The following is a 13,205-nucleotide window of genomic DNA, read 5'->3' as shown; positions in this document are numbered from 1 at the left end:
CACCGACATTACTGTACTAAGTATAATGTGGAAAGAAAAGACTGTACTTACATCAGAGACAGAACAGGAAACAGCAAAAATTGGATTGAAAATAAATACAGAGAAAACCAAGATTATGAAGGTAAGAAACTGCACAATAGATGCAAGAGTGTACACAGAAAAGAATCAAAGAGATAGAAGAGTTCTATTATTTGGGGAGTGTGATGAAACTCGAAGGTGGCTACGATAAAGATATTCATATGAAATTAGGAAAAGCAAACACTACTTTTAGAAGGATGAACAACATCTGTTCATACAGAGGTCTCCACATTAAACTAAAGGCCAGATTATACAATGTGATTATACTTAGCATGCTACTGTATGGAGTAGAGAGGTAGTTAACAAAAAAAGAGATATTGGAGGCTGCCCATCACAGATGGCTGAGGAAGATATTACACATTTTATGGAAAGAAAATATCAAAGAAAAGTCTCAGGTGGATGGGAAATTTACATGATATGGAAAATGGGAAACATGTTAAGCAAGCATTGAATTGGGTATTCCAGAGAGGAAAGAAAAAGGGAGGAAGGCCAAAGAAGAACTGGCAGAAGTCAGTGACAGAGGATATTGAATGAACTGGCATCACCTGGGAAGAATTACTTCAACTAGTGGGTGACTACTATCAATGGAAGAACTGGACTGCCCGAGTGTAAGCAGCACAGGAACCCCTCAGGGACTAAGGAGAAGCCTGGATAGATTGACAGCATAAGATCTACTGAAGGATTAGTGCGGTAAAATCAATAAGTTTACCTGGAAGTTACTGGTGCATTATACCCAATATGTTTACATTATACATATCAGGTAAATTATAACCGAGAGTATTCAGATCCATTTTGTACGTCTTCATTGCCACAGACTGCACAAGAACTCCACTTTCAATATTTGATTGATAAATGTGTGGGTAGCTGTAATTGGATTAATCCAATTAGGTTCTGCCAATCAAAAAGAAGGTGAGTAGTGGTAAGAAACTAGTTTATTCGACTGTCTGAAATGTCCAAGAAGGAAGAGTTCCTCACACTTGACAGGTGAAACCAGTAGGACTACTTGAATGCCTGTAGAAACTCAATGGTTACAGTTTGCAAACTTTGAGGCATATCAAACTTAGAACATAAATTGCAGAAAGCAATATGCAAATCTAGAGTCAAAATAGGACAAATATATTATGGATAACTTAATTACCTAAAGCTTGCTCAAAGAAATTTAGGAACACAATAGCAGAAAGGATCCAACTATGTACTGCATAAAATTAGCCTATGTCAATCACTTAGGTAGTAGCAAAAAGTAAGATCTGGTTCTCCCACTGTTCACACACCTAGGGAAGAGGAGCAAATCAAATGGTTCTTTTACTGTAATTAGAAGGTTGGTATTCTAATTTAGAGAAAGGTGTGACAAAAGTCAGAACTCCGAGTAACAAGCACTGTTGTCTCTATGCAGAACAGCGCTCACACTCCTGGAATTCCTAAATGCCTTGGTGATAAAAGAAAAGTCTAGGAAACAGTCTCATGTTGCCTGGTATTTTGTAAATACTGCATTGCCTTTGTTGTTGTGATTAACTTGTGATATTTTAAATACAGAAACCCATATTTATATACATACAAAATGGTGGTGTGTTAAAGGTTTTATGGGCATAAGTGTGCAATGATTACTTTTACCTTTTCTTTAATTAAAATTCTTCTTTTAAGAACCTGATTGCTTTTTCATTGTTATTAAGAGCCAAGGGTTTGGGTCTGTGTTCATCTGTACCAGTCGGTGAGGATTTTTATCAAGCCTTCCCCAGGAAAGGGGGTGTAGGGGTTGGGGGGATATTTTGCAGGAAGACATCTCCAAGTGGCCTCTTTCCCTGTTCTTTGTTTAACACGCTTGGTGGTGGCAGCATACGGTTCAAGAATAAGGCAAAGTTTGTATCTTCGGGAAGTTTTTAACCTAAACTGGTAAAAATAAACTTAGGGGGTCTTTCATGCAGGTCCCCACATCTGTACCCTAGAGTTCAGAGTGGGGAAGGAACCTTGACAGGTGAGGAGACTAATATTAATATGTAGCATTACCTTATCTACTGGAGAATGAATCACAGAATCATACAATTGTAGGAATGGTGGCGCAGTGGGACTAAGGCTCCCTACCTGCCCTGGCTCCGCGCCGCTCCTGGAAGTGGCTGACACGTCCCTGGGGGAGAGGAGCGGTCCAGGGGGTCTCTGCACGCTGCCCCCACCCCGAACACTGACTCCACAGCTCCCATTGGCCAGGAACTGCAGTGGCGGTGCCTGCAGGCAGGGGCAGTGTGCAGAGACCACTTCCCCCCCACCCAAGAGCCACTGCTAGAGGAATGTCCAGGTCTCTTTCAGGGCTGCCCAAGGTAAGCGCTGCCCAACCAGAGCCCTCACCCTGCACCCAAACTCCCTCCCAGAGCCTGCACCCCAACCCCGCCTGCCCCAGCCTGGTGAAAGTGAGTGAGGGTGGGGGAGAGCCAGTGATGGAGGACAGGGCCTCAGTGAAGGGGGCAGGGCAAGGGCTAAGCGGGGTGGGGGACGAGGAGATGGGGGTCCCCAAAATTTTTTAAATCAAAATGGGGGTCCTCGGGTTGCTAAAGTTTAAAAACCACTGATCTAGATCATCCCTGACAGATGTTTGTCTTATCTGTTCTTAAAGATCTTCATTGATGGAGATTCCACAACCTCCCTAGGCAATTTATTCCACTGCTTAACTACCCTGACAGTTAGAAAGTTTTTCCTAATGTCTAACCTAAACTACCCTTGCTGCAATTTAAGCCCATTGCCTCGTCCTATTCATGGAAGTTAAGGAGAACAATTTTTCTCCCACTTCCTTGTAACAACCTTTTACGTACTTGATAACAGTTATGTCCCCATGCAGTCGTCTCTTCTCCAGATTAAACAAAACCAATTTTTTCAATCTTCCCTCACGGGTCATGTTTTCTAGACCTTTAAATCATTTTTATTGCTCTTCTATGGACTTTCTCCAATTTCTCCACATATTTCCTGAAATGTGGTGCCCAGAACTGGACACAATACTCCAGTTAAGGCCTAATCAGTATGGAAGAATTAATTCTTCTGTCTTGTTTACAATACGCCTGCTAATACATCCCAGAATGGTGTTTACTTTTTTTGACAACAGTGTTACTCTGTTCACTCATATTTAGCTTGTGATATACTATGACCCCCTGAGTCCTTTCCGCAGTACTCCTTCCTAGGCAGTAATTTCACATTTTGTATGTGTGCAACTGACTGTTCCGTCCTAAGTGGAGTACTTTGCATTTGTCCTTATTGAATTTCATCCTATTTACTTCAGACCTATTTCTCCAGTTTGTCCAGATCATTTTGAATTTTAATCCTATCCTCCAAAGCACTTACAACCCCTCCCAACTTGGTATCATCCACTAACTTTGGAAATGTACTCTCTGTGCCATTTTCTAAATCAGGCGTTGGCAACCTTTTAGAAGTGGTGTGCCGAGTCTTCATTTATTCACTTTAATTTAAGGTTTTGTGTGCCAATAATACATTTGAACCTTTTTTAGAAGGTCTCTATAAGTCTATATATTATATAACTAAACTACTGTCGTATGTAAACAAGGTTTTCAAAATGTTTAAGAAGCTTCATTTAAAATTAAATTAAAATGCTGATCTTACACCGCCAGCCCGCTCAGCCCACTGCCGGCTTGGGGTTCCGTTCACCTAGGCCGGCAGCGAGCTGAGCGGGGCCTGTGGCTGGGACCCCGGCTGGCAAGGGGCCGGCAGCCAAAACCCCAGACCGGCAGTGGGCTGAGCAGGGCCGGCGGCCAGGACCCCAGACCAACGGTGGGCTGAGCAGCTCAGCCCGCTGCCGGTCTGGGGTTCCGTCCGCCGGCTCCTGCCAGCCAGGGTCCTGGCTGCCGGCCCCTCTCAGCCCACTGCCGGTCTGGGATCCCGGCCCTGTCCACATAGAGTAGGTACCTACCTTCTCCCTGGCTCTAGCCCATTCTTTTCCTCTCTCTGCACTGAGCCGAGGGTGGGAGTGCACTGAGTACAGGGCTGGGGTGTAGGGTCTGGCCAGGAGCTAGAATGAGGGAGGGGGCTCAGGGTTGGGGCAGGAGGTTTGGGTGTGGAGCGCTTACCTGGGCAGCTCTCATTTGGTGCAAGGGGTGCAGGTGGGAATGTGGGGGAGGCAGGAGCTCCCGTTTGGTGCTCAGGGTGGGGGTGGGGATGTGGAGGGTGCAAGAGTCAGGGCAGGGGGCTGGGTATGTGTGGGGGGTGCCGAAGTCAGAGCTGGGGTTGGGGTCATGGCAGTGCTCCCAGCCCCCTGCCCTGAGCAGTTCACAGCAGGGGGGGATATGCCGATTCCACCCCCTTCCCCAAGGTCCCCGGAGCAGTGAGTGCACTGCAGCTCTGCTTTTCCCTCTCCCTCTCCTTGGCAAGGGCCATCAGCTGATGGGCAACAGGGAAGGAGAGAAGCAGAGGCAGGAACCCCGCAAGCTGGGGGAAGAGGTGGGGGAAGAGGGAGCTCGCCTGTCCTGCAAGGAGAGAGCGGGGGGCGGAGAAGAGCAGGCCGGGCCGGATTTTTAATGGCACGCTGCTGTCTTTGGCATGTGTGCCATAGGTTGCCAACCCCAGATCTAAATCATTGATGAAGCTATTGAACAGAACCTGATCCAGAATTGATCCCTGCAGGACCCCATTCAATATGCCCTTCCAGCATGACCGTGAACCACTGATAATTACTCTCTGGAAATAGTTTTCAAACCAGTTATGCACCCACCTTATAGTAGAGTGACTGGATGTCCAATTTTATAGGGACAGTCCTGATATTTGGGGCTTTTTCTTATGTAGGCGCCTATTACCCCCCACACTCTGTCCTGATTTTTCATATTTGCTATCTGGGCACTCTACCTTATAGTAGCTCCATCTAGATTGTATTTCCCTAGTTTGCTTATGAGAGTCATGTGACAGTATCAAAAGCCTTAATAAAGTCAAGATATATCACATCTACCACTTCCCCCTCATCCATAAGGTTTATAACACTGTCAAAGAAAGTTATAAGGAAGCTTATTTTCTAGGTGTTTGCAAACTGATTGGAAAAATAATGGAGCAAATAATTAAACAGATACTGAAGTTAAGCTGACTGGTCTGTAATTCCCCAGTCATTTGCCTTTTTTAGATTGGCACTATATTTTCCCTTTTCTGGTCTTCTGGAATCTCTCCCGTCTTCCATAACTTTTCGAAGATAACTGCTAATGGCTCAGATATCTCCTAGCTCAGCTCCTTGAGTATTCTAGGATGTATTTCATCAGGCCTTGGTCACTTGAAGGCATCTAACTTGTCTAAGTAATTCTTAACTTGTTCTTTCCCTATTTTAGCCTCTGATCCTACCTCATTTTCACTGGCATTCACTATGATAGATGTCCAAACGCTACTAACCTTTTGTTGAAAACTGAAACAAAGTCATTTAGCACTTCCGCCATTTCCATATTTTCTGCTATTGTTTTTCCCCCCTCATTGACTAACAGGCCTACCCTGTCCTTGGTTTTCCTCTTGCTTCTAAATGTATTTGTAGAATGTTCTTTTGTTACCTTTCATGGCTCTAGCTAGTTTAATCTCATTTTGTGTCTTGACCTTTCTAATTTTGTGCCTACATACCTGTGTTATTTGTGAATAGGATGGAAGAGATAGGAGAAAACAACTGTTAATAACTTCAACTGCAACCTAACTTCTTCAAACGTCCATTCATCACTACCCAGCAACAAAGTTTAACTATAAAGTCTAAACAAGCCAGTCTTTTATTAGCAACAGGGCGGATTGCTTTAAATCAAGTGATTTAAATCACCAATTTTAATTATGAATTAAACCATTAGTTTTAATTGTGTTTTGCATTTTTACTTTAGTTATTTCCCTACCATTGGTGAATAACCTTTAAAACATGTTGACTTGCAACTAAGTATACCCTTTACATTAAATTTGGTGCTTCTTTTTGTTAAACAGGAGGATACAATATATTTATATATATTTACTTAAGCCAATGTATAGTTTAAACTTATTTTTATTCAGACTCTTAATTTTTACATTTTTTATTGCTAGAAAATGATGGATGCATTTCTTATTTACATCATGATTAATTATTTTATTTCTGATTTGTGTCAAGTTCTATTTGCATGAAACATTTTAATTTTTATTAAATAAAACTACCTTACCTGTGCTGGATACATAGGGGAAAAAATTTATCAAAGTGTTTGTCATTTAAAACTGACGTATTAAAAACAAAGTACACCAGACCCTCGCTAGAACACGGGATTTGAGATCCATGCACGGTACTGTGTTAACGCGGGGACCGTGTTAAAATGAATTGCAATTAAAGTAATTAAATTGGGATCCATGGCCACGACCACGTTATATGCGAATTCACGCTATATAGACACACGTTCTAGCAATGGTCCAGTGTATTATCTGTAGTTAGTGAACTGAACTGATTGTTTCTGATCCCCATGTCCTTCAAGATTTTAGAACTAGATGATCTTCTCACACCTAGTTTTTATTCACAGATGGGAAGCAGAAAACAAGCTTTTCTTTTTCAATTCCCAACTGGTTTCTTAACTTTGAAAGAACTAGCTGAACACTCTGAAACTAAAAATATTCTCTACACTTGCAGAAAAGGCTATTGCTATCAAAAGGTGGTTTAGGACTTCAACAAACTCTGGTTCCAAGTGCTTAGCCACGGTCTTCCAACAGCTCAGTGGTTTGATTTTCTTTAAAACTTGGCCACAAATATTGACTCCTTATTTCTGTATTTAATGTAAATGATTTTAATAGATTGTAAGTTTTGGCTTTAACATAGGTTGTGTCACAACTGGGACATGGACAGTCAGACTCAGTGATCGGACCAGGAGTCAGGTACTGGGAAGTCAGAGTGGAAGATGGGCCAGAGGGCAAACAGAGTGTCAGGCAGGCTCAAGTTACCAGGAGACTGTGGTGGGGTACCAGATTACAGGCAGCAATCAAATAGCTAAGTTGAGGACAAACCACGGTTGGCAGCTGGAGTCTAGCGTTTATTGAAAGTGGAGTCTGGAGCAGAAATGGGCAGACAGTCTGCGTTGCTGCTCAGAGAGCTCCCCTTCATGGCTTCCTGGTTTATATACTGGTATTTGCCAATCAGGGGGTTGCAAAAAGGACTGCCGCTCCAGCCCTGCTGTACTTCCTGCTGAGCCCAGCTTCACAGGGTCCTCCCACAGAAGCCCAGCCTAAGCCTCCTGTGGCTGTGTAGAAGTCAGCAGCCTAGAACCCTCAAGCTCCCAGGTTCCAATCCTGTAGGTTCCAACAGGTTGCCACAAGTTTAATTTTAAATAGATTTTTTAAAAATTTAAATAAAAACATCCTTTTTAAAAAAGTCATTGTTTTTATGCACCTTAGTTAGCAAGACATCTGAGATGGATCAGAGAGGAAACTTTTCCTGTAGGTCCTATTTTAAATTAATTTGAACTCAAACGAACAGATATACTCTTAAAACCCCACAAAGTTCAGTCTTTACTCACAGACAATGTGTTGTAAGTTTGGAGAATATACACTGTATTCTTCATGCAAAACAAAGAGGCTGGAGCCCTGTGCTTTAAGGGCTAAAGAGCCTTAACAAAGGCATTACCATGCCTGTAGTAAGATTTTTGGGGGGAGCGGGTGGGAGGCAATAGCAACATAGGGGAAAGTGATAATAGGGACAGAGAAGGAACAACATTGAGAACAATGTAGGACATGATACTCGCTTTCCTATAAGGGATTACGGTGTAAAGAGTAAAGGCCGGTAGGGACCGATGGTATAAACAAAAAAATAGTAAGGAGGTCGATAACATTCCATGGACTATTTTGACAGATTTCACAGGTACTTATTGAATAGTTTATTTAACAGAACACAAGAAGTGCACTACTATTTTATTCCTTCAAACTGCAAGGGGAACTGCTGTAGAGAGGAAGTGGCATCAGACAGTCACAGTTTGTGTATGTGCCAAATAATTTTTTCAAGCTTTTGTTTCTGTCTAACATTGAAGAGAAAGACACTGGATTTCCCAATCCCCTTTAAAAAAAAAAGGTAGATAACTGCACAAAAACTAATACAGATGGAAAGCTGTGAAGACAAGCTGATTTCATTTACAATGTGCATTTGTTGGAGTGACAACAGTACTAATATACATTTAAGAACTAAATAGTTCCCTAAATAGTTTTTCTATTATGTAATTATTTAAGGTCCACTTTCTTAATACACTTCTCTAGGAATAAATGCTTTACATCAACAGAAAGTTGTGAATCCCTGCTCTTCAAGTTATGTAAAGGACTTGGTTCTAGCTTTGGCACATTGCAAAAAACAGGTCCTTAAAACTGTCACTGGTCCAAATCTGAGGAGGTGAAGCTAAATTCTAAATCCTTGCTTTTACCAGATACACATTTGAGGGGTAGCATGATATTTTTGTGACAGCTTCTTTTTAATAAAATGACAGTCATTTGAAATTACTGAGAGGTTTGGAACATAAACTACTGTAAAATGTATAAGTAGAGAAGCGTATAGATGACAAGGCCACAGCTGAAAAAAAAGTGTTTATTCCAGGGGTGCATTAATAAAAGGGATTTATTCCATGACAGAACTTGCTTTAGTTCTAAGTTTTGTGTACTCAAACACAGCATTAAATTCCTAATAGCAGTGTATGGGGAAAAAGGAAGTACTGAAAAAGGATATGAGAAAGTCTAATGCAGTCCTAGGATGCATCAGGCAAGGTATTTCCAGTAGACAGGGAAGTGTTAGTACTGTTATACAAGGCACTGGTGAGACCTCATCTGGAATATTGTGTGCAATTCTGGTCTCCCATATTTAAGAAAGATGAATTCAAAGTGCAACAGGTGCAGAGAAGGGCTATAGGATGATCCAAGGAATGGAAAACGTACCTTATGAGAGGAAAAGGAGTACTTGTGGCACCTTAGAGACTAACCAATTTATCTGAGCATAAGCTTTCGTGAGCTACAGCTCACTTCATCGGATGCATACCGTGGAAACTGCAGCAGACTTTATATACACACAGAGAATATGAAACAATACCTCCTCCCACCCCACTGTCCTGCTGGTAATAGCTTATCTAAAGTGATCATCAAGTTGGGCCATTTCCAGCACAAATCCAGGTTTTCTCGCCCTCCACTCCCCCACACAAATTCACTCTCCTGCTGGTGATAGCAGGAGACTCAAAGAGCTTGGCTTGCTTAGCCTAACCACAAGAAGGCTGAGGGGAGATAGTTATTTATAGAGAGCAATCCTAACTCCTCTCCCTCCGTGGTAAGTGCCAATGTGGACACAAGAACAAATGGATATAAGCTGGCTATCAACAAGTTTAGGCTTGAAATTAAGTGAAAATTTCCAACCATCAGGGGAGTGAAGTTCTTGAACAGCCTTCCAAGGGGAGTAGTGGGGGCAAAAAAACCTAACTGGCTTCAAGACTGAGCATGATAAGTTTATGGAGAGGATGGTATGATGAGACTGCCTGCAATGACATGTAGTTGATCTGCGACTGCTAGCAGCAAATATCTCCAACAGCCAGTGATGCGACACTAGATGGGGGAGAGCTCTCAGTTACTACAGAGAATTCTTTCTGAGGCATCTGGCTGATAGGTCTTGGCCACATGGCTCAGGGTCTAACTGATCACCATATTTGGGGTCAGGAAGGAATTTTCCCCCAGGTCAGAGTGGCAGAGATCCTGGTGAGGTTTGCCTTCCTCTGCAGCATGGGGCATAGTCACTTGCAGATTTAAAGCAGTGTAAATGATGGATTCTCCGTAACTTGAAGTCTATCCTGATTTGAGAACTTTAGGAACTCAGCCAGAGGTTAGGGGTCAATTACAGGAGTGGGTGTGTAAGGTTCTGTGGCCTGCAATGTGCAGGTCAGACTACATGATCAGGATTGTCCCTTCTGACCTTAAAGTCTATGAGACTGGATCAGGATTTTGGATAACAATATATAAAGTCTTTTGCTTTTAAGTCACTGGTTGTATTCTGGGTCATGTTTGCTGACGTGGCTAAAAGGCTTACTATCTAATAGGCGATTTAAAAGATGAACTTTTGGTGTCTACTCTATTCCCAATGAACAAATATGTAAGTTACAAAAATCATATTCATAACGGACATCAATTGGCATCTTGTTGCTGTTTTCAGCTGATGCATGCAGGGCTGAACAGGCATAAAGGCTGAACCACCTTCACCTTTCAAAAAGGACTGAGGGGGGTGAAGCTATATTACAACTCTCTTTTGTATGTTCTGTAGATAAGAACTTAATTCACCAGAGCGATCAATCCAGCAGCTCTCATGAACAGTAAACTCATTTTTATTGAAATCTCAAAGTACAGAAATACATTTATACGTGCAACTGCTAAGTTGCCTAGAAAGCACTGCTGAGCTGCATGGGTAACTGTAGGTTAAGAGGGTTGGGAATGAGGGCAAGAATGGACACAATGGACTAATAAAATGTGATCAGCTGTTTATAACAGTACACAAATCAGCTTAGTTCAATGAGGTCTTGGTAACAGATTTAGGACTCGTCCCTCATTGATCAATATTTCCCATTTTCACTTTTGGCCAAAGAAAGCGTACTCATCCAGTAAGGATGGTTATACTATGGTACCATGAATAGTGGTCAACAGCACTATTTGGGCTCTTTTTCAAAGTTTTCAAATACCAAATGCACACTTCCAGAAGTCCTCAAACTCTTTCATAGTATGGACTAGATGTTGGATACATTTTCTCATGAACCACCTTCCAGCCATTACTCACCATCCTTAAGGCAACTACAGCAACTGGAGTAAAATATTTTTAAAAAATACTACCCACAGAATATCTTTTTTAGCTCTTTAAGCATTAAACAGTCAATTAAAAAAAGTTAAAAGTAGTTTCAGGTACAAAAGTAGTTTAAGTCCTCATGCCATTTTTTATGGCTTCACAATTATGTTTTCCTATTTTTAAAGTGTTCCTCGACCGGTGATGCACAAAAGTCCCACAAAAGCAGGAAAACTGACTACACACAAAACACTGTCAAAAGCACAACAGTTGAAAAAGTACAGAAAATATTTCTCTAATCTTGCAGTGTTTCCCAAATAGTAGGCCCCTGACCTACCACAGGTATCCACCCCCCACACTGGCTCTCACTTCCCCTGGGTAGCAAGCAGCAGTCTGAGGACTGGGATCTGGACAGCAGCAGCGCAGAAGCAGCGGCCTGAGACAGTGAGCAGTCAGCCAGCAGTCTGGAAGAGATGGTGGCCACAGTCGGTCATGGGGAGAGAGAGTGGCCAGCTGGGGCTGTAGGAGCGGGGCAGAACTGGGAAAGTGAGGGCAAGGAGGTTGGAGGGAGCCAACTGGGGTAATGGTGGGTCCCCAAAAAAGACAAAATGCATTTGGGTGTGTCACCTTTGTAAAAAAGGTTTGAGAACCGCTGATTTAGGTGATATTTTAAACTATTAGAGACACAAGCTGGGTGACATAATATTTTTTATTGGACCAACTTCTGTTGGTGAAAAACAAGCTTTTGAGCTACACAGAACTTGGAAGCTTGTCTCTTTCACCAACAGAAGTTGGTCCAGCAAAAGATATTGCCTCACCCAGCTTGTCTCTCTAATATCCTGGGACTAACAGAGCTACAACACTGCATACAACTTCTAACTATTTTAAGTTTAAATTTTAAAAAGTCAAACTTCTACCTGAAATTTAAGTTGACAATTGCCCCTTAATGAACTGTGTACATTTGTTCTATATTTATTTATTTATACATTTGTTCTATATTTTGTTCCTCTGTACCCCAAACACATGCTTCCCTGATGTCTGGCCCACCTCTTCCTTGCAGATACAACCTAGATACTGGTTTTCCACTCCCCATGACATTTCTCTACCATGAGCGATACTAGTTACATTACCAGGTCCAAGCACCTACAGTCTCAGGATAGCCAGTTCCTCACCTACTACTTCTATGTAGCAATAGCCCCAAGTGGATGCAAAAAAGGCTGGCTCCACTATCTTGTTTCCTTCCTGCTTTCACTGGTGCCAAGGCTGCTCTTGGTAATGAAGAGCCTGAAATGCCTTGTAGAAGTAACTGGAGGCAAAGGAGAACCAGCACTATGACCTCCATCTGTTTGTAAACCACCACTAGTTCGGAGACCACAGTTTGGAAACCAATGTGTTACCTGCAATACACATTACATGGAAACACAACACTAATCTCCCACACCCAGAATATATATATATATATAGTGAAACAATACTCCTCAAAACTAAGTCTGGGAAATAGCTATGCTGACTATGTTTGTTTCATTGACCTAAATTTAATTTTTGAAAAGTATTCTAAGCATCCATTTTTGTATCCCACTTGAAGAAGTTTTGCCTCTTTTGTTGCACGTAAGAGAATCAATCTCCTCAGTGTTAACACTACAAAGCAGCATGTGCAGCAAAGTTGAAATAACCAACAGACTTTGGCAGAATACAAGAATTACATCACACTTTTTGCTTGCATATGTCTACAGATACATTTTTTGGCTTTCAGGTTTGATTCAAACATGGAAAGAGGGGGACAGATGCACAAAAAAATTAAGGTTATGAGCACGTATGCAGGGCTGACTCACCACTGTCCTCTGTTTGTTGGGTAGGAAGACTCTAACAATAGGTTTTTGTGGAGACTTGGGGTTATTCCGTGACATATCTGTGGGGTTCTGATAAACCGAAAGAGATGAATGTGCTACAGAGAGGCTAGAGGAGGAAGATGATGTAACTGTGTCTGTTGAAGCAGAGCTGGAGACAGAGAAATCAGTTCCATTCCCCATGGATTCCAATAACTGCTGTTCTCTTTGTTGTAGAGCATCTAACTTGCTGGTGTACTCTTCATAGGCCTGTAGAGGAAAAAAAAGTTATTTAAAATCAGTTTGGCATCTCGGATGCATAAGCTGCATTGAGTGTGAATTTGTAGCCATAACACCTTAGGCTGTAATTACAGAAGATTCAAGTTACACAAAATTAGGCCTGATCAGTTCTATTGATATTGCTATTTTTTTGTTAAGCCAAATGGATACTGAACCAATAGCTCATCTTTTGATGGAACAGAAAAGCCATCATGACTATCAACTCTAAAGTAAATGCTCCAAAGATACTGTTGTACCTAAAAGAGGTAACTTAAATAATGAGC

General features: G+C 41.9%; 1 protein-coding gene across 3 annotated transcripts in view; it reads right to left on the bottom strand.

The window, feature by feature from the left end:
• The window catches only part of BRAF (B-Raf proto-oncogene, serine/threonine kinase), a 121,870-nt gene that overhangs the window by 73,667 nt on the left and 34,998 nt on the right, over positions 1–13,205 (bottom strand). For all 3 annotated transcript variants that reach the window (XM_048830666.2, XM_048830652.2, XM_048830642.2), the window contains exon 3: positions 12,649–12,912. In XM_048830666.2, coding sequence (XP_048686623.2) covers positions 12,649–12,912 — 264 coding nt within the window. The remainder of the gene's footprint in view (positions 1–12,648; positions 12,913–13,205) is intronic.

This window comes from Caretta caretta, chromosome 1 (assembly GCF_965140235.1).
Source record: "Caretta caretta isolate rCarCar2 chromosome 1, rCarCar1.hap1, whole genome shotgun sequence".
Lineage (NCBI taxonomy): Eukaryota > Metazoa > Chordata > Testudines > Cheloniidae > Caretta > Caretta caretta.
This window is presented reverse-complemented; position numbering and strand designations above follow the sequence as displayed.